At 39.5% G+C, this 22,117-nt stretch overlaps 1 protein-coding gene across 1 annotated transcript; it reads right to left on the bottom strand.

Moving 5' to 3' along the window:
* Positions 1 to 4: 4 nt before the first annotated feature.
* On the bottom strand, positions 5 to 21,980 carry spef2 (sperm flagellar 2). The gene is given in 40 exon segments (XM_034091517.1): positions 5 to 209; positions 493 to 615; positions 1,050 to 1,250; positions 1,522 to 1,692; positions 1,815 to 1,907; positions 7,094 to 7,186; positions 7,493 to 7,675; positions 7,905 to 8,002; positions 8,089 to 8,191; positions 8,193 to 8,246; positions 8,440 to 8,512; positions 8,861 to 8,999; positions 11,251 to 11,355; positions 11,468 to 11,582; positions 11,684 to 11,743; positions 12,021 to 12,066; positions 12,391 to 12,536; positions 12,733 to 12,870; positions 12,968 to 13,106; positions 13,514 to 13,641; positions 13,901 to 14,028; positions 14,193 to 14,315; positions 14,508 to 14,662; positions 14,781 to 14,838; positions 15,093 to 15,340; positions 15,556 to 15,659; positions 15,884 to 15,924; positions 16,075 to 16,147; positions 16,356 to 16,429; positions 16,588 to 16,810; positions 16,948 to 17,119; positions 17,928 to 18,115; positions 18,810 to 18,998; positions 19,109 to 19,322; positions 19,475 to 19,548; positions 20,026 to 20,172; positions 20,379 to 20,549; positions 20,789 to 21,041; positions 21,297 to 21,399; positions 21,778 to 21,980. Coding segments are annotated over 40 exon segments (5,070 nt in total). The 5' UTR covers positions 21,836 to 21,980; the 3' UTR covers positions 5 to 143.
* Positions 21,981 to 22,117: the final 137 nt, after the last annotated feature.

The following is a 22,117-nucleotide window of genomic DNA, read 5'->3' as shown; positions in this document are numbered from 1 at the left end:
CAAGTTACGGTTGTAAATATATTTATTCAAAAATGAAATAAACCACAGATATCATCGAAGATGTCAAAGGTAACTGTAACGAGAATACTTCACACGTGGCCAAAGCATTTTCAATGTGGAGCAGAACATATGTGTGTCATCCTTTAGGAAACTGTTGAGCTGTTAGCCTCTCCTTCATCTCGATGAGCCAGTAGCACTCTATGAATGTTCTGAGGGACAAATAGAAAGGAAGAGAGAGGGGATTAAGAGATAGTTTTGGTAAACAAAAAGGTTAAAAGTGAGGAAGAAATGACAACAAAAGGTGAATTGGAAGGAGGTTTGATGCACATGATGGTGGACAGTGAGGACAGGGAGGACAGTGAGGACAGTGAGGACAGTGAGGACAGTGAGGACAGTGGTCACAGCAGCAAGCAGTGTGCTATTTGTGGATTCCAAACTACCAAAGATTGTTTTAGGAGAACTAATCACAAATAGATGTGTGTCCAGACTTACTACAAGCTGAAAGTGTGTTGAGGTCTCCATCAAATCCTGGATGAAAGGGTGCAGAGAGAGAACGGAGAAGGGGATACAGTTTTCAGGCATGTAGCCCAGCGCTCTGAATATATGTGCCAGTTGCTAAGGGCAAGCAGAGAAGAGAAGAACCATTAGGGAAGAATTTCCTTTTACTAATATGGTTAATAATTCTAATCAGAGAACAATTCCTCAAAAGATTACAGAGTACATATAACCCAGAATCATTCAATTACATCTATTAACAGCTCAAGTATATTGCTTTCATTGAAAAAGGTTTAGTGTCATTTATTTTAAGTGAATTATGTTATATAAGGTGTGGACTGTCCCCTTTATATTTTAAAATTGTTTCGAAACATTGATGGTGAACAGTAGAAAGCAAAATAGAATACTTAATCTTCCTGAGGGATAAATACATTCTGCTGAATTGAAAATGAAGCCTTTCATATTTTAGTACATTAAGTCGACAATTGTATTCCTTATTGAATTAAACTACTAATTTGTGCATTTCCTTTAAAGCCCAGTTTGAACTGTTATACCTCAGTGTGCTCCTCTTGACTCAGGCAGTCTGGAGGAAGGTGGATGACGTCTTTTATTTTGGTGACTTTATGGGAGATGACAGCGAGGAGAGCAGGGATGGACACTTCCTGTTCCCCCAGCAGACTGCTTGATGCTAACGCACACTCTGCTTCTCTGTAGTCTTCATCCAACTCTGTAGCCTCTTCTATACTGGGCATCGACTGTGTGTATAAAGCATACTGAAGTAACACTGTTGAATTCAAGTGCAATAGTCTGTACTGAAAACACTCACTTGTTTCTTTCCAAAACAAATCACCAACCACAAAAATATCTGATGCATGTATAAAAACAAATCTTGTTGGCATAACTGAAAATAATAATAAAGGGTTTCTTATATAATATTGGATCACCTGAAGACACCTGTGACAGGAAATAACAATGTGCAATGATTTTTCCTTTCATTCGAGCATGTTTGTGCTTTCGTTATCTCACCTTGACAAGATGTCCCTGGGAGGAGTGCTTGAGATGTTGTCCTAGCACGACACTGAGCGCTCTGATGAAGCCCTGTCTGGGGTTAGGGTCGGCTGCAAAGTACTGCAGCATGCTTAAATAATCCAGTCGAGATGGAGAGAAAGAGTGGTCCGCAAACAACTGGAAAAAAAACTAAGAAGGAAGATGGTCCTTTTACTTTTACGTTTTTTGTGTGCCATGACCACTTGAATTTCCCATTTCATGAATATTTACATTGGTTTGGAGTGAAATTGTCAGACTTAGCAGGATGTTACCTTGCGTAGGTTAGCCAGACGGTCATAAGGTAGAGGCTCTGAGGGGTCTTCTGGGACGGGCAGGACACTCTCACTGGAAAACCACAGCTCGGTCTGGTGAGAAAGGACGAGTAACTTCAACATTTATTTTTATTTTTAATGATGCTTCAGTTGTCACCAAAAATATATAAAGTATACAGTTTATAGTGTTGTGTGTGTGTGTGTGTGTGTGTGTGTGTGTGTGTGTGTGTGTGTGTGTGTGTGTGTGTGTGTGTGTGTGTGTGTGTGTGTGTGTGTGTGTGTGTGTGTGTGTGTGTGTGTGTGTGTGTGTGTGTGTGTGTGTGTGTGTGTGTGTGTGTGTGTGTGTGTGTGTGTGTGTGTGTGTGTGTGTGTGTGTGTGCAACACGTTCTCACTCCCAACCCGTCACATATTGACGGACGATCAGGGCCCCTCCCCGTCGCTATATTACGTACAGGGTACCCCTTGCCCGTCAGGCTTCTACGGGCAGGGCGTCCCATAGACCTTCATTGCGGACAGCGGACCCCTTGACCGTCAGGCTTCTACGGGCAGGGCGTCCCATAGACCTTCATAGACCACGTGATCAACAACGATGGCCGACCTTCGTGTTATTCTCGGTGGAAAATGCCTATTTTAAGGTTCATTTGGCCATTAAAATGCGTTTTGATGTCATTTTAAGTAATGAGTTTTTATTTCTGATTATTTGTGCAGTACATGGACATGATGTTTAGTTTGCTAGTTATGACGAAGATTACTTCATGAATGTGTACACATGGTTGCTAACGTTTTTTTGGTGGAAATGTGTAAGTCACCCTCTGTACTTGGACTTATTGGGAGAATCTAAAGGCAAGAACATCCCAAATATTCATTTAGGTCTTTATTTTAGACCTTTAGTGTTGCCGTCTGTGAGGAAAATACATGGGGCTCAGAGCCTCGTATTTTTAAAATCTTTTTTTCCTTCTAATTTGTTATTCTTTTCAAAATAACACACTGTTATTTACTCACCAATAACACACAATTATCCTTGCTTTTATTTATTGGTTTAATTCCATAATCTCGGGCTTTTTTGGCGTTCGTCAGGAACTGAATTTCAAAATAAAAATAACCGGAAACAGACCTAGGCATTTCGAGCGATTACCCAAGATCCTCAGCTACGCTGATTGGATGTTTTAGCCGCAATGCATGCTGGGATTTGGTGTTTATATTATATGAAATACGGAAAACATTTAAAAAAAATAAAATAATACTTAATTCCGAGTGCTCTTGCTTTTCTCTTTGAAAGTCATCACATAACGGCATTGTAATACACGGTTCGGCTGCATTAAATATTACAGATCTGCCGTAGTTCTTTATTTATAGAGCCCTGATGAAAAAACCTTTGGAAAAACTGAAGAAATGCCGCCGAAACTGAATACTTGACGTGGATCATAAATATATCAACAATTAAAAAACATCTTCAATTTCTCTTCACACAATACGTCTCCTTGCAGTATCAACACTAATTCGGTGGACTTTTACATTTGATATAATTCATAGATAGGTTATATTTACACCATAACGGTGCACAGCTGATATAAAAGGACTTGTAATTTTTAAAGATATTACTGATTTGAATTGGATTGAATTTTGAATGTAAATAGTATAGCAATATGCTGTAAAATGATGTGAAGGCATGAATAAAACTACACATCTTCAGATGTTGTACACAAGTGTCCTACACTAATAATACAAAGTTATTATGGCTGTGTGTACCTTGTGTGCACCGCCTAGTGGTTAAAGCACGTTATTGAATTATTGTTTTCATGTGTTATATTTGATTAAAAAAATATTAAGAGTACATATACTTTCATAGGGGGAAAGTAGAAGGTCTGTGATAGAAATATAGAATATAAAAAATCAAGAAGATACTATAAGTGATCTCTACAATAAAACAGTTTAGTGCAGGATGTACACAGATATTAATAGGAGGAGGTGCAAAACCGAAAAACGAATTAACCTTTATTTAAACATTAAATAACAGATTAAGGTCTTCTTTCAAATAAGAAAAAAACTTTGGGGGTATCTATCTACAGATAAATATTAAGCCTGACAAAGTACTTAACGTCTAATATATTGCTTTCCTGCAATGTTAACTATGTTGAAGCACTTATTTTAACTGATATTATACATATGGATTATACTCTTATGTATGTAGATAGAATAAGAAATGTGCAGAATATGACAGTTTAATGGTGGAGGTACACACATATTGATAGATGTCTTGTAATGCACTGTTGAGGAACCTGTGACCCAAGTTTTTCATTCATTGCATAACTACACCGTAGTTGTGTATATGATATGTCAATAAACCTTTAAAATCTTGAAATCTTGAAAGGGATGTGCAAAATAGCCATAATATATAGTCTTTAATTAACTATTAGTAGAGAATAACGAGTAATTAATATACTTTATTACTCGTTTCCATTAATGTCAATTGCAGATACATGTTTAGTAGGGGTGTAACGGTTCACAAACATTTCGGTTCGGTACGTACCTCGGTTTTTAGGTCACGGTTCGGTTCGGTACGTTTTCGGTACAGCAGAAAAAATTATCACAAAACATAACATTTTTTTTTTTAAATTATTATTAAACTGTGAATAATGTATTCACTCAAATAAATACAAAATATAATAAAATAAACATTAAGGTGCAGCATTTCGATAAACTGAAATAATCTGTATTTGAACTTTACTGTACTAGTACTCACAAAACATAAACTATTAGTTTAGGGTTTTTAATTATTATTAAACTATGAATATTCACTCAAATAAATATAAAATATAATCAAATGAACATTAAGGTGCAGCTTTTCGATGAACTGAAATTATCTGTATTTGAACTGTACTGTACTAGTACCTAAGCAGCCAGTTTGACATTAGGACTTGCTTGTCATTGTATTTTCATGTTGTTTAAAGAAAGATGTACTTGTCCACATTGCTTTCCGAAAGGGCAGATCTGCTGGCACTAACAATGTCTCCTGCTGTGGAGAACACACCCTCTCGCTAGGGACAGAGGTAGCAGATACAGCCAGGTAGCGCTTTGCTAACATGGCAACATAAGGATATTTGCCGTTTGTAATAGCTTTGGCTCGGTCTGAAGTTTTTCGAGTGGTGGAGGCTTAAATGCTAGTGGGAGTTGGGTTTGCACTTCAGTCTCTTGGTACCGGTGATATTCACGTTCGGGTGATGCCTTTTCAAATGAGTGTGCAAGTTTGATGTATTGCCAGCCGCGTAACCAATGTTAGTTGAACAATGCCGACAAACAGCTTTGGTTCGGTCCACCTGTCTTTGTCCGTCATCCTTGTACGTAACTGCGAAACCAAAATGTTCCCAAACCGGAGACTTCAATGATGCTGGAGGATTTTCGAGCTCAACTTTATCTGCGTTCGCCATTTCGACAGTTCCTCAAATTACTGACTACATTTGAACGCATCCCTCTGACCAGCTCGTCCAATGAAATGACTTGCTCGCTCTATGACGCGTTGATCACAATGGGTGCAAATTACTCTGAATGCTGCGACGCAGCACCTGAGATTACTTCCAAAAAGTTGTTCACGTTCTCAATTTTTTACGTTTAAAGTTATATGCGTTCGGTACACTTCGGTACACACGTGTACCGAACCGAAGGGCCCGTACCGAATAATTTCGGTACGGGTACGTGTACCGTTACACCCCTAATGTTTAGTCTTCTCAAGCACCAACTATCAAATATCTCTCCTGATTGTTGGCACTTGACAATCACCTTCCCTGAATTGTACTCAGGTGTAACTAAAGTCTGATTTAAGGGTTGTTTATATTTCACATCATTAATCAGAATCTGCAAAGTAACTCAAATAAGTGTAGTGGAGTAAAAATACCAAGTTAACCTCTGAATTGTAGTGGAGTAGAATTACAAAGTATCAATGAGCTGTCATGTGGGTATATATTAATGCTATATATTGATGCTGCGCATTATGGACAGCGATTTTCACCCATTTATTAATTATATGTTTTACATTTGATAACACCAATGTGTTTACTGGCAACTTCTAATTGTGGGAAAAACGAAAACGTTCAGTAGAGACGTCCCATAGAACATTTTGCGAAACACAATAGTGTAGTGTGTAGTTCTGGGGGGGCGTTCGATTCCAGTTTTGGATAGTCTGGCGTGGTTTCGTTCCATTTCAAACAGCTGTTTGACGCTCGGCGTAACCTTGGCGCACTGCCACTCCAACATCCAATCCCAGACCTTGAAGAGTAATCACGGGGACTGTAGTCCTAAACGATAGCTGGGGATTATGGGTAGTGTAGTGTCTTCGGCCATCCTTAACTCAACATTTTTGACAATCGCAATGATGCTCGAAATGTTCCTTATAGGCCTACGTCTGTTTCCGGTTATTTTTATTTTGAAATTCAGTTCCTGACGAACGCCAAAAAAGACCGAGATTATGGAATTAAACCAATAAATAAAAGCAAGGATAATTGTGTGTTATTGGTGAGTAAATAACAGTGTGTTATTTTGAAAAGAATAACAAATTAGAAGGAAAAAAAGATTTTAAAAATACGAGGCTCTGAGCCCCATGTATTTTCCTCACAGACGGCAACACTAAAGGTCTACAATAAAGACCTAAATTAATATTTGGGATGTTTTTGCCTTTAGATTCTCCCAATAAGTACAGAGGGTGACTTTGCTGTGAAAAAACACATTTCCACCAAAAAAACGTTAGCATTCATGAAGTAATCTTCGTCATAACTAGCAAACTAAACATCATGTACATGTACTGCACAAATAATCAGAAATAAAAACTCATTACTCGCATAAAATGACATCAAAACGCATTTTAATGGCCAAATGAACCTTAAAATAGGCATTATGAAGGTCTATGGGACGCCCTGCCCGTAGAAGCCTGACGGGCAAGGGGTACCCTGTACGTAATATAGCGACGGGGAGGGGCCCTGACCGTCCGTCAATATGTGACGGGTTGGGAGTGAGAACGTGTTGCACACACACACACACACACACACACACACACACACACACACACACACACACACACACAAAGCTGCAAAGTACTGCAGCATGCTTAAATAATCCAGTCGAGATGGAGAGAAAGAGTGGTCCGCAAACAACTGGAAAAAAAACTAAGAAGGAAGATGGTCCTTTTACTTTTACGTTTTTTGTGTGCCATGACCACTTGAATTTCCCATTTCATGAATATTTACATTGGTTTGGAGTGAAATTGTCAGACTTAGCAGGATGTTACCTTGCGTAGATTAGCCAGACGGTCATAAGGTAGAGGCTCTGAGGGGTCTTCTGGGACGGGCAGGACACTCTCACTGGAAAACCACAGCTCGGTCTGGTGAGAAAGGACGAGTAACTTCAACATTTATTTTTATTTTTAATGATGCTTCAGTTGTCACCAAAAATATATAAAGTATACAGTTTATAGTGTTGTGTGTGTGTGTGTGTGTGTGTGTGTGTGTGTGTGTGTGTGTGTGTGTGTGTGTGTGTGTGTGTGTGTGTGTGTGTGTGTGTGTGGTGTGTGTGTGTGTGTGTGTGTGTGTGTGTGTGTGTGTGTGTGTGTGTGTGTGTGTGTGTGTGTGTGTGTGTGTGTGTGTGTGTGTGTGTGTGTGTGTGTGTGTGTGTGTGTGTGTGTAGAGACCTGTAGGTACTGCTCCTCGTTTATATAGCCTGTGTTTCCACGATCTGCTGCCTTGAAGCGTTGGAGCACAGTCAGCAGCTGTGACAGGGAGGGGAATGGCCAAGGGAGGGCAGCACTGAGCAGAAACTTACGCCAGTCTATCAGCTCATATTCATCTGTTAGCAGAGACACAATCTCCATCATCTAAGGGGAGGAGAGAAAAGGACAACTCTCCTGTAAGCAATGTGATGGTTCTTTTATTGTAACAGGACGGTGTGGTGAAGGAGTGATTTTGTCTTGCTCTACTTTCTCTACACTAGGTTGTAGTCAGCAGAGGGATTATTAGAATTAGAATTTGATGCTGTGAGAAATATAATATAATAAATCATTTGTGCTCTTGTGTTTTTGAGTGTCTGGAATAATTGAAGAGTACCTGTGTTTCATTCTGTTTAATCCAGGGCTCAGGCAAGGTGTTTTTGTCAACTATGAGATCCCTGAGCAAACTGTAGAACTCAGAACTGGATATGAGGCCTAAATGTTAGAAAGGAAGGGAAAGGATGGGTGTCAAATGGCAGGACTTATACCATAACATTACATCCTGTCAGCTCTGTATTAACCTGATGGAGCAACGTTGCATAGCTGTTGGTGGAGGGACTGTAGCTGGGTGATTGTTGGGGTGGACCCTGTGGGTTTCTCCAGAGGAGCTGGGCGGGGAGGGGGGGGCCGGGCTAGCCACCATGAGGCAGTCTCTATTGAGGTAGAAGTCAGTACATTCCTGGAAAAAAGAATATAGAAGAGTTAGAAGAGATTGTGGTTCACTGTCAGACTCAAATGTCACATGCTGGGAAAACAATTGAAGTGTTATCCTCGAACTTCCCTTCAACCAGTGAGCTCCCCAATTAAGATATGGGAAGAATTTTCAAATATCTTACAAAAAAGTAAACAAGCTTTAAAAATTCATTACATACCAACACCAGTTCAAATTTCAACTTATCACCAGCCTCAATGTGATGGCGGATCACTTCGGAGAGTTGATCAATACTAGAGAAAAGAGACACATGCAACATCAAACAGGACGTTTGGGGACAGAAATCTAATGTTTCACAAGAATTATGTATTTTTGTATTTATTTAATACAATAACGAGACAGTAACTCACTACTCATACAATTCAATTATGGGTCTAACATACGAGCACATTGACTTTATAGCATTATGACATGGAGACAAAATAAAGACAGCATTTATAACACTAATCAGAAAAAGATAAACAGGGAGAGCAGTGCAGTGTTACATTATTGCTGCTTTATTCACATTCAAATATCTCTTCATGCACATGTAGCCCACACACACAATACCATACATTGACCCACACTGAACTGTACCATACCTTTTCATGGCTGGAAGATAGTGGGCTTCGAACCACTTCTCCATGTTGGTTAAAGTCTCCTCTGCTCTGCTCTGCAGGGAGTTCACTATCCTCAGACCGTGACCTTTTACCAGCGCAATGCGCATTTTTGCTGCATTCTCTAGAAAACACACACATGCATACAGCAAGACAAACAGAGGAACACAACTACATAAGTATAATGATTTTGTACACACATACATGTATGTTTACAGTAAGCACAAAAGTACACACATGGATACACAAGAGACTCACCTGCATGTATATATATATATCATAGTATACAGTTCTTACAGCCACTTAGAACATTAAAAACATGTATATCCCCCTGAGACCCACCCATTCATTTTTGTCTTCTATGGAGGACATTTGGTTTTGGTCCATAACTATGAGGTTATACATGCCACAGCATTAAGTCCAATTGTACTCCACAGAGGACATCCTGGGCTTTTCAGACATGTGACATATGTGGGGGTGTGGCTTTGAAAAATATAATTTCATTGTATTTCAAAATGGCGTCCATCAACACCAGCACTATTTATAGAAATAGAAATGGTAAGTTAGTAATTTTGTAATTACCAGTGTTGTGAGTTCAAGATTTTAATTAATTATAGTAAGTTTAGTGAGTTTCAGAGCAGTGTAATAATTATTTGACCTACAACTAAATGTTTTTATGAATGTCCTCTGAGGAGGACATTGGGGATTTGCTAATTTTTTATTTCCCCCATTTTACACAACACAAATGGAGCAAAAACACGTAGGTTTCTGTAGGGTTCATGGCAGACCGATGCAGTGGGAAAACATACACCAAGTGCCTCAAGTGTCAGATGTATCTCTGCATTTCAAAAAAGGATGGAGTACTACAAATGAGGGCTCAATATGTGTTGCATTGAGTTTTTGTGCTCTAACGTTGTCTAAATGTACTTGTATGTTAATGTTGTTTGTATACTATGCTTCGCAAAACTAACACCGGGGGGGTATACTGCGAAGCAGGATTTTCGCTTAGCCGGCTAAATTCAGGGACAACTCCGGCTTTCCGGTCATCCGAAGCTGGTTCTCTTTTTAGCAAGCTAGATCTCCATGGTAATATATGCTAAGCAGCTAACCTGGTCGGGACCAGGGGGGTATACTGCGAAGCAGGATTTTCGCTTAGCCGGCTAAATTCAGGGGAAACTCCGGCTTTCCGGTCCTACGAAGCTGGTTCTCTTTTTAGCAGGCTAGATCTCCATGGTAATATATGCTAAGCAGCTAACCTGGTCGGGACCAGGTTAGGTTGCAGGCTAAGAGCTCAATTCAGTGAAAGCACCGCCTGCTGACCAATCAGAGCTCAGTGTGCGGAGTTTAAAGCGATCAAGTCATATTACAGGAGAAAGGAAATACAGAAAAACTGCCGTCGCAGGAAAGACGGCCGGCAAAAATCACCGACTGTGTGAACGTGAACATTAATAGAATATCACCTCCATCTTCAGAGCAATCTGACTATTATAACATTAGCGTTAAGAAAGCTTATTTAAATATCGGCCACAACATAAGTAACCGGATCAGAGTACATTAAGTACAGTCCGCGGCATATCACTTCATAATGTATCATATCTCTCCTTATCTGAGTCAGCTGAGCCGTATCTGGCCGTGCAACACTCACAGTGTCACATACTGTATGCAGAAGTATTATTTTAAGCAACACATAAGTTGACGAAACACTCGAGACAAATGTAATTGAAGTCAGATCGTGTTTTAGACGGGGCAGTGATATCATAAACCTGTTAATGTACGCATTCAAACACTTTTTCTTTTACCAGCTGTATTCACCTTGCAGGTGCAGCTATGTGGCTTTTATCCTGGATAAAGTGTTTAAGTCATGGATGTTTAAAGTTTAACTTCTTCATTTTTGACTAGTATTAAAGTTCACTTTTCATTCAGGAAGTATGACGCTGCGCTGTCAGTGCGCTTCTCCATGTTTGTGATTGGTCGAATGCTCCAAATACCACCCCTTTCATGTGAACGCGCACCCAACTAGATAGGACACGGCTGGCTTGAGCGATCCACTTGATAACCAGCGTCGTAGGACAGTTTAGCGAGAGCGCGTATGTTTTGGATTAGGCCAACCGGCTAACTCAAACATATCCAGGTTAGGTTGAACCAGGTTCGTAGTATAGGCCCCTGATGTCCTCTACAAAGGACACAATAAAACAAAAATAAAAATATATATTTTTTGTTTTTGTTAGCCATTATGTTTATAGCTACCACCCTAAAGACTTGTGTGATAAAAAAAAAAGGAAATTTGAAACCTTTTTCTTTCTGGGTCTCAGGACATATATGAAGATTAAATATATTGTTATTGTGAGAGAAACTACTGAAACTGCAGCGCATACCCTCTTGAGCCAGTGTGGCAGCATATTCTTTATGTATTTTCAGTTTGACATCTTCATAAGTATCAGCTGGTGCAGGGCTGGGTTCAAGGTGGGGGGTTGGTGGACCTGGAGGAACAAAACTTGGATAAAATAAGGATGAAAAATACCTACTTTTTCATAAACAACATGTTAGAGGGCACTTCTCCACGGCTTCCTTAATACTCTACAAATGACATACCTTTCATCCCTTTTGCGTTTTTGTTTGCATCTGCAGAGGCCTGCTGTGCCTTCTCCTTCTCTTGTGGTTTCCCCTTCTTCCCTTTCATCTCCCCCTGGTGGGCTTCTGCTGATACCTACACACATGTATAACCCATACACGTCGGGAATTAAAATAAATATGACTGTATATATACCCCCTTATTTACTTATGCAAACTGTCACAAACAAGAATTACCAATTTGCTGATGCCTCTGAGTGCCTCCGTGTAGTCAGAGGTCAGTTTATCTTGGGGAAGCTAGAGGTAACAATGAAAACAGTCAGTTTCTCTTATCGTTCATTAATCATCATTAATTAATCATCACTGAGTGTTTTTAATTATTTTGAAGAATATTTTCTTTCAAATGTATTTAAGAAAGACAAAACTAAAATGTCAACCATAAACTGTCTTAAAATATGGTACAGCTTGAAACATTACAAAGATAGCTGGAATAATATATATTGTAGTCTTTGTGATTTTGAGGAAGACTAAAATGATGAAAGTTATATTCAGGATGACTGAGGGATGCCCTGACCTTGCCAGGTTCTGTCTGATCCTGGATTTTCTCCTTGGAGTCAGGACTGCAGAGTAGGAAAGAAATGGGAGAAGAGGAGGACATTTCTTATGTGTGCATGTGTTTGCGCGGGGAAGGATTTGGGCTGTGAGAAAATGATAACATCCATAATGTCTTCTAAACCAGTTTGCAGTAAACGTAAAGTTAATGCTGTGTGCGATTGTGCATCATCCTTACATTTGAATTGTACTCTTATTCTATCTGACTGCACAGTTGCTCAGTACTGAGCAAATAGATCTTTCACTGACTGCAGTTATTTCTAATCATTTACTATTTACAGTTTTGTAGGTTTTTGACATATTTAGGTTGTTATGAATGGTGTATTTCTTGCCTCTCGTCCTGATCCTTCACTTCTGGGAAGTCAAGAAGGGGGATACAAGCCAACCTGGAGGGTAGCTCAGGCAGCACCTCTCTGCACATGCTCAAATAGTAGACTCTTAGAATACAGAGTGTATCCTGGAGACGGTCTGACTCTACCTACACAGCACAGTGTATCCAAGGTTACGGTCACACAAAAGATTCATTGAATATTCCTACTGCACACATCATTAGAAAAGGACTGAAAACAAGCAGTGCAACAGGTATAGAACAAAAAACATAATCCATTATATGAGTTTATAAACAACAACATTTAAAAAAGTCAAATAGTTAGAAGATGAAAATGAGGATGCACCTGCATGAGTTTAGAGTGATAGTTGATGAGGACGACCGTGTGTTCCTCCAACCAGCCATCCCCCATGACAGCGGCCTTCTCTTGCTCGTCCTCCTCCTTACACTTGTCACTAATGTCCCAAAGACGTTCACGCAGTTCCTGAACACAAGTTTTATATTTTCAGTTTTAAGCAGGTTTTATACCATTTTCATGATCAAATCAAGAATAACTGTAATGTATTAGAAATAGTTCTCACATCCAGCCTCAGATGCAGCTCTGCTTTGGTATCCTCGTCTTTCCTCATATCGTCAGGTATGCTGTTGAAGTCCTTTTGCCAATGAGACACCAGCTCCTGCCTTAAGTCAGGACGTCCCAGGTAATGCTTGTAGTCCTCTCTACAGGGAACCATGGAATTAGATATTAATACATGTAAACATATATCAGAGACAATTCTTTTAGGTCTTACATTTTACAAAATTAACCTGAAAATAAGTGTTTTCAAAATACTGAACTTACATACTGCATTTTTGTAATGGATTATAACCATTGTAGCAAAGATGTATAACAACCCACACTGTTTTTTATTTACAAGGCATCAATGTGTTGCTTTTCATGTTATCAGATACACAGTTGTAAGAATGTACTGACATTTAAAAGCCAATAATGTAACTTCAGCGATGGATATCAAATATAAAAAGGGAGAAAAGACATGCATTGTGAAAATGCTTTGTTATGAGTTTGTTTGAACTGATTGTTCTAAAAGAAACCTTGTCCACACTACTACAAAGGCCCGGCAGTATACCTGATGTTGAATAGGTGATGGTTAATAACACTGCTTTGCGAGCGGATCTGCTGCATTACTGTCTTTACGTTTTTCACATAGGAATCACACACTGTGTCCCAATGGGGGCACATGAACCCTGGGACTTCCTAATAATAGAGAGGGGGAGGGAAAAGATGAACATAGCAGGGGGCATGGGAGGATAGAGGGCAATCAAACAAAACAGTATATAGTGTTATGCAACAGATTTTACGGAAGAAGAGGACACTTTACATGTACTGTATCTTCAAATAATTAAAACAAACTATGCAAGGCAACACAGGTAGGGTACCACAACTGATTAGAGAGGAAGTTCACCTCCAACTCTGATAAGCCAAACAAACAAATACTAATAAAAGTGTATCCTACTGGAGGAAGGGGTTCATCCACATATTCCCAGCTGGAATAACCTGGGCAGGGAGACTCAGGTGGGTTTACTGGGACCCCCTGAGAGGCTTCATTGATCACTGAGGACATGAATGCCTTCCTAGAGTGCCCTATTGAGAAGTCAGAAGAAAAGTAATTAAATCATCATAATAATAAAGATGAAGAATCTTGTTTTACGATGGTCAGAAAACACAATGTACGACTACTGATCACATCTTGGAGAGTTAAAGCTTGTTTTGGAAAGGGACTTTAGACATTTGTGCTTTTTCCTCACTTAAGTTGGTTTTGGACTCTGTGGGATCGGGGGCTTCGTGTGAAACGTCCTGAGGTTGGCCTACAGGTGGAAGTTCAGCTGAAGAGGGGCAGTCAGGAGCTTTCTCACTGTCCAACATTACATCTTCAACGGGAGAAGTAGCCAGAGATGGTGAGGGAATATATCGGAAGGTTGTGAGTAAATATTGTGTTTCTTTCGTCATCAGTGTCTGATAAAACACAATACTTGTATTTTTTCATTATGTTATGTAATAAAGAAGAAAAGTATTCTGAGTCTACATACATTTCAAATAATACTAAAATGAAAACATGTTACCTTCCTGTGTTTTCATCCAAGCTTGCTGCAGGACAGACTCCATCCTTTTGTAAAGCTCATCTTCGTCCACATCTGCATCAATACGGACCAGAATGCTTTGCTTTTCACCAAACCAATCCTCTAGTTTGGGCCAGGTGTCTTCAAAACCTGCAATTCTTAAAGGGAAGGGGAAGATGTTATACATTAGACAGACAGACAGACAGACAGACAGACAGACAGACAGACAGACAGACAGTAAATCAGTGGCAGTATTGTATTCATTTAAGTTTGTACCTGTGAGGAATCTGTGCCAGATACAAGGTCTTGTCTTTGGGACAGGCACTATCTTGATCTGCACCAGGTTGGGGGGGGGGGGGTTAAGAGAAACACAAAAACATATATTTATATTGAACTGGTTATTCGTGAATGTATTCATACACGCACCATCTAACAGTTACTTTATGGGAGCACACAGCCAGACTTTTATTATTCGCCGTGGGGAAATTCAGGAGTTAAAGCAGCCACAGAGTGAGAGTGAAAAACAGGACAGCACAGACTCACTATATATACTATACAATATATCAAACTCCCACCAGTGTAACATACCTGTATGACTGAAAGCTCGTCTGATCACACACTCCTCAGGGATGTCCAGCAGCAGAGCCAGGTCCAGTACAGGAGGTGGGGGTGTTGGAGGTTCGGGTGGGTTAGGATCAGCAGCAAGGTCTGTCCTGCTGTTCACAACACAATTCCCTTCATCTACACACCCACCCAGGGCTCTCTCTAGCAGGAAGGCCTGGGTGATGTCCAATGGAAAGCCATCCAGGATCCATCCTGACTGAGCTGGAACCTGCCTATTAAGGACACCAACAATATGTCACTGTCAGGAGAGTGATCATGGGGGTTTGTTTATTATACATTTTATTCAAACTGTTTGTAAAAGTAGGACTGTATCCTTGACATTTCTCTGGACTATTGACTGTCAAATTAATTGAATATGGTCAAATTAGTATACAGTTGACTAAATCACATGTTCTGTGTTTAACATCAATACAGTTAATGAGTTTACCTGATAGCCTCTACTATGATGTCCACTACCAGATCATAAGGGATGGGGTTGCCTTCCCTCAGCTCTTTGTCTGCAGCCGCTCCCTGCATGGCCCGGGTAGACAGCTGTTCAAGAAACATGTGAACAGGAATTAGTTAAATACATTTCATTCCAGATAGGTCCACATTTAATCTGAAGAAAATGATGTATTTTACTCAATATTCTCAAATGATTACACTCAATAAAAATTCATAATTTTGTATCATCAAGGATAATGGTTGAAAGTTGGTTAGCGGTATAAATTGTATACAGGTTACATTATTGTCAGCAGATCACAAACAACACTCACTCTTAAGGTGCTCTTTCTACTTGTCTCTTCAGTTTCAAGGTCTGAAAAACAATTTAATTATGAGTATCACATCAAAAAAACTAATTAGTGAAATGCTTCATATGCAGTGCATTTTTATCGGAGGCAAAAAACACTATGATATACATCAAAGTGTAGCATACAATTAAATCACGCTGGCTTCAGTAACCCACCAGGCTCCAGTGATGGGCAGGATGTGAGCAAGTGCTCATTGCCTTTCTCTTCCTGCTCTTCTGTGACCCGAACCTGATGTTTCAAGTTCAAATGTTTAAGATCATTGAGGTTTTAACAGGTTTATACATTTTGGCACCAGCATTAACAGCTACTGAGATTTTCTGAAAATTATTATTATTATTCTCATGAAAAGTCCTTTAAATCTTAATGATGTGATAAGAATAAATACAAAATTGAATACTGGTGAAGTTACCATCCTGTTATACTGTATCTGACAAACCTGTTCTCCATTTCGGTTAGCATCCAGCGCCTCTTCAATGAGCGTGTCCGCTGATAGGATGTTGATGCCATGGGCTAGAGCAGGAAACAACACACATGCTCAGTACACCATACTTTCTTATACCAAAAATGTTTTGACTACAGTTTATCACTCCAGTAAACACGTAATTAAGTGGTGTGAAATTGTGTTTGTGCTAATGCTTGCATCTTTGTTCTGATCGCAGGCTGTGTACCTTCAGCCAACTTGGCCAGGCAGGTGGTCTTGCCAGAGCAAAGCTTTCCCAGGACACAGGCCTTAAAGGTAAAGTGAGGGAATGAGGGTGAGGAGGGTTTAGTGATGGGTTGATGAACCATGTTCCTCAGTCGTAGGACAACGTGTCCAAGAATGTTGTTGTTGGTCAGGGTTGGTTTGGTTTCCCCTGCTTCCTCTGGCCATGCCCACTCATCTACCATGTTCTGAAAAAGTGACATTGTGGCCAAGTCAAAGAGGATCTTCACGCTCAGATGAAGCAGTTAATCGCTTCAGTTCAGCGTTTGTGGGAATACACACAAGCAAGATCTGAAAACTCCCTCCACTTGCTTTATAAACTCACAGTGTATTCATCATAGTCCTGGTTGTTCAGTATCTCCTGCTTCTCAAGCTCTACAGGATCTAGTGGGGGAGTGAACTCAATCTCTGGCTGCTGGCAGTGTATCGGCTCATAGAGAGGCAGACCATTGAACAGCAGTTCTTTCCACTCTCTCATGGACTTCTCTGGGATCTGACTGGACATGACAGCAGAACAAATTATAGAAGGCAAAGCTAAACTACTAATGTCCAAATTTATTTACATTGAATCAAAATGTTGTGTCAATTGAGCCATAATAATGATTTAACCCAACTGTATTTCAATAATGTTTCATCTTAGAGTTCATATGATATATATGTAAAATCTAGTGAAATGCACAAATCTATACATGATTGTTAAGAATAGTTGTGTAGGGAGTGCATATATTTGGATATTATGTATTTGATAGTGAGAAGATTCAGACAGGATGTTAACACTTCCTGATTATATTTAACTACACTGGTCAGTTCCCATGTTGTTGATCTTTTCACAAGTTTATGACTCACAAAACATTTCGTTAAAAACAACCTTGCCCCTATAATTTATTTTTTTATCTGTTGTGTTTTGCTTTATCGATGCCCTTCATCCATTTATTTTGTGATTTTTCTTTTGACCATTTCCTGCCTTGAATTAATTCAAGCTGAACTTTGTTAAATTGTTTTATTTGGTGTCAGTCATTAGCCCATGTTTCATTATGTTGGTATAGTTCATTGTACCAACTGTGTCATCTTGTATACTCATTTAAAAATAGAGAAAATTGTATTCTGATCAATTAAAACAAATTAGATTATTCACTGCTGTACTGTTAAATGTGTTCAAGCATTGATGAATACCTCAAATAATGAAGTAGACTAAGTGAAAATGTATTTAAAACAACAGTCATTTCAACTCTTAAAATGTGATGGCTTAAATTACTTTTACAATCATTGCAGATGGAAGTTGATAACAATAATTGTGTGACATACTTCTCAGTGAGCTGTCGGTATTCTCCAACCTTGGTGGTCAAGTCCACTATCTGCTCCAAAATGTCCTTGCAGCTCTTAAAGTGCTTCTTGTATCTGCTCTGAGCTCGCTCAGCAGCATTCCTCTTACAGAATTCACGCTCCTTTAGGATATCTTCGGCACGGTCCAATTTAGCCTGCTGAGCCAAAGCCTATACCAGACCCCAGTCAGAGAAATGAAATAAGTGGAGAAGGCAGGATGTAAATGGTTCTGCTGGTTACCACCGTTAGTCAGTAAGTAAAGAAGGAAAGTGAAAGATGTCACATAGGTCATTTATTGTGCAAACAACACGTTTTACTGTGTTTCCTTAAAGAGACACAAAGCAACAGACATCAGTACATGTCTGATATTAGAGGTTGCAGAAAAAAGGGAGAAATGTAAATCTTTGTAAGTAACGATTAATACAGTTTACTAATTTGTCAATAAACACAGCATCAATAATACCACATTAAAGCTTTAACATTTATGTACATTCAATTATATATATTTCTTCCTAAATCATCTAAAATGAGCTTGACAATCTGCTGTGAGACTAATTGAGACATAACACCAGGACCATACTTTACGAAAACATACTGAATATTTAACACTGAAACCATGCTGGACCATGGCTGCATCCTTTGCCAATCATTTATCCAAGTATCTGCCTTTATTTATTAATTATATAGTCTAACTTTACCATTTATCTGTCTTTCTCTCTCGTCAGAATACCAAAAGCCTGGTTGATAACTACTTAAATACATCCTTTCTTCTCTTCCTATTACACCACCCATACTATCAATTACAGCCTAATACAAAATGACAATAGAGAGAATTATTCTTCTTCGTTATTCATCCTATCTCACCGCCTCCCTCTCCAGAGCTTCCAGGAAGTCCTTCTCCCTCCGCTGCTGGTACTGCTGCTCTCTGAACAGGCGGTTCTCCCGTATCACATCCTTCTGCATGCGTATCTGCAGAAGCTGAGTTGCCAAACGGTGCTCCTGCTGGGTCTGACGTGTCAGACGCTTCACCAGCTGCTCATCTCGCCGGGCATCCTGCAGTGTGAGGGAGAGGTGGCTGATCAATTAAGGAATGTCAAATAACACACTGTGAGAGCATAGCCTGTATCAGATGTATCTGAAACATTTTCAACTTGAAGTTTCACCTCTTGAGCTTCATGGGCCTTGAGCTGCTCCACCAGGAATCTGTCCCGTCTTTTCTCTCTCTTTTCCCGAGCTCCAGCACTTTCCTCAAGCCTCTGTCGGATATTCTGTATATACTTGCTATTAGATTGTAAGGTCAGCTTAGTTCCACTTTCAGGGAGCTCACAGCCCTGGCTGCTGCCACCAGGAACAACATCTCTAGGGACAGGCTGACCACTAGAAATGAAAAAGTTCAATACACACTTGTAATCATTGTCCCAATGTAAGATTTTATCAGGTTGCCAAACAACCAAAGCAATACAAACATATCAATAAAGAATACCACATAAAAACAAAACAAATGAAGGGAATGTTCCCTATTGTCTCACCTTGAAGAGGAAGGAACAGCATAAGTAAGCAATTTCTTCCTTGTCTCGAACTGGGCTATTTCAGTCTTGACAGTCTGCAGACAAAAATGAACGACAATTGCAAAAACCAGAAGGACAAACAGACCCATGTCACTCCTTTACTTTTTGTGTATGCTGTGAAAAGTTAAAGGATTTTTTGTTGAACTCATGGCATGACAATTGCATTAGAGGTAGTATTGTATACAGAGGGTCATCTGTTGAAATTCCTTCTTAATCTGGAATATCCCAAAGAAAGACTTGGCAGAGAATTTGAATTAGAATGAATCTCCCCTCTGTAAACAAAGCAAGTGTTAAGCAATAACAAGCTATTAGCAGTGACTGGGAACATATGGCGAACAAGACGAACACAGAGTTGTTGGGCCTGGATTGCTAAAATTGTGTGAAGGATATTTTTGAATGTCCATTGCAAGCATCTGCTTCTACAAACTCTATGCATACTTCTCTATAGCCATCAATGAAATTCCCTCTTTGTGTTGGTACATTTTCACATCATTCTTTAATCTGAATCCCACCTGCGCTTCTTGTTCATGGCGTTGATGCTGTTGTTGCCTTCTTTTAAGGTTGAGCTGTGAAGTGTAGGGAGGTGGCTTGGGCACCTGGACAGTAGCGGCCAGGTTACAAGTAATGATGCGTTTTTGCTTCTCACGAGACACCAGCAACTGCAACATAAACAGTTTCCACTCATTAGCATGACCCTTCTTTGCATCCATCAAGCGTCTGTGGCTCAATTCTAGTTGTATCAGCCGGGACAATATGTGAAGAGTTTATAAAGATATAACTAAAGATGGCCTTGAAGTCTGGTAAAAAATGAATACAGGAAAAATGTACTACAATACTGCATTTGACTTTAAATGGTTTCCAGTACCTTCTCACTGTTGTTCATTCTCTTCTCATCCTGGACTCCGAGTGGTCTCTGTTGCTGGATGGGACGGGTCATCTCCAACCTGTCGTCCATTGGCTGGTACTTCTCTTCATAGTGCTGCGAAATTTTCTGTAGCTTTTGATCTGCATCACGCTTTACCACTTGATGCAGTCGCTATGTCGAAAAAGAAAAATATATGCTTATTGTAACATATTTTTGTAGATATTGATTACTTCTTGTAGATATAAGATTAAGTAAATAAAAACTTTAAAACATCATTGAAAGACTAAAGGACAGACCACAGAGTAGTACCACTATTATGGTTTTACAGAAATAAAATGTGCTGTTGCCATAAGAAATAGGCCCGAAACCAAATGCACAAACTACAGTTACAGCTTGACAGTCTCCCTTACATCAGAGTAGATTTCATGCTCCTTTTTGTGCAAGCCTGCTTTGGCTGTGGGTTGCATGATTTCCATCAATGTGCCACTGATGTCTCCTTTCTTCTTCTTTTCAAGGGTGACATAGAGCTGGTAGAGGAGGCGTGTGGCAACACCCTGCTTCTCCTGCATCAGGTCCTGAGCTGTGTTCAGGTTGAAGGAGATCCCAAGTAACTTGAGTGTGGGCTCAAGGCGGGTGAAATTATTCATTCTGGAGATGGGGGTGCTATGAAATAAGATAACTTTCATTATTTAATTATTACTATGAGAAAACTTTAAATGAGCTGGAAAAATAAGTAAACGTCTGCTTGTTTGTCAACAAAAAAACAATAGATAGATAGATAGATAGATACTTTAATGATCCCAATTTGGGAAATTCTTTCATTACAGAAGCAGCAGTGTGCACTCAAAAAGTGGAATAGAGAATTAACAATTACAAATAAAATGATAGATAGCAAGAGGAAGAAAGAGGGCAACTTACTCTTTTTTCATAAACATTCTGAAATCATTTTGCATCTGATATTTATGAAGAACTTCCCCAATTAGGTAGCCACTGGAGAAATCCTTGGCAAAGGTCTTTGGCTCTGTGAAGGTTAACTTGCGTTAATGGACTCAAACAGTGACCATTTCAACATGTGATATTCTTTTATGCTTCAAACTGAAAACATGTTGAAAAACCATTCAATTATCGAAAGTGTTTAAAATGACATGTTCACTACCTAGCAAGTAATTATGTGTTTTCATGGTTTCCCCAAATGTTTTATTGGTCCTTTTTTATCGTTGCTAATGACATCATAGCCTACCAATCAATATCACTTGACTGTGTTGATAAGTCATCAACTGTCTTTCTAATTCGACGTTTAGCTTCCAAAATGGCGCTGTCAGAGTTTTCAAATTTAAAGTTAGAGTTAATTAGGCTAGCAGGTAGCTAGCTAGATAGCGATAACTTTGTTTACACTTACCAATCGCTTTTGACAGTTTGAGTTCCTCGTTCAGCCACCTGCACAAAATATCCGTCATCTTATGTCTTTTAATTAAAACCCAGACTATGTACTACTGCATTGGACATGGTTGAAGTTAATCGTAGGAGCTCGATAATAACTGTTGGAAAACAGCCGAGGATATCCCAAGGCAAGGGGGCATTGTTGCCATGGTGACGCGTCAACAGAGTTGCCCAGCACGCGGGGGGAGGATCAAGCTGGCCCTGAATCAGTTTTCTTCTCTACGCTTAAAATAATGGTTGGATGCAATGACTGCAAACTGATCCAGAACCTGTACAACTCCACACTTAAAAGGGCCATC

The sequence above is a fragment of the Pseudochaenichthys georgianus genome, chromosome 9 (assembly GCF_902827115.2).
Source record: "Pseudochaenichthys georgianus chromosome 9, fPseGeo1.2, whole genome shotgun sequence".
NCBI classification, from domain to species: domain Eukaryota; kingdom Metazoa; phylum Chordata; class Actinopteri; order Perciformes; family Channichthyidae; genus Pseudochaenichthys; species Pseudochaenichthys georgianus.
Note: the sequence above shows the minus strand (reverse complement) of the source record. Positions and strands in the feature narration are given on the sequence as shown.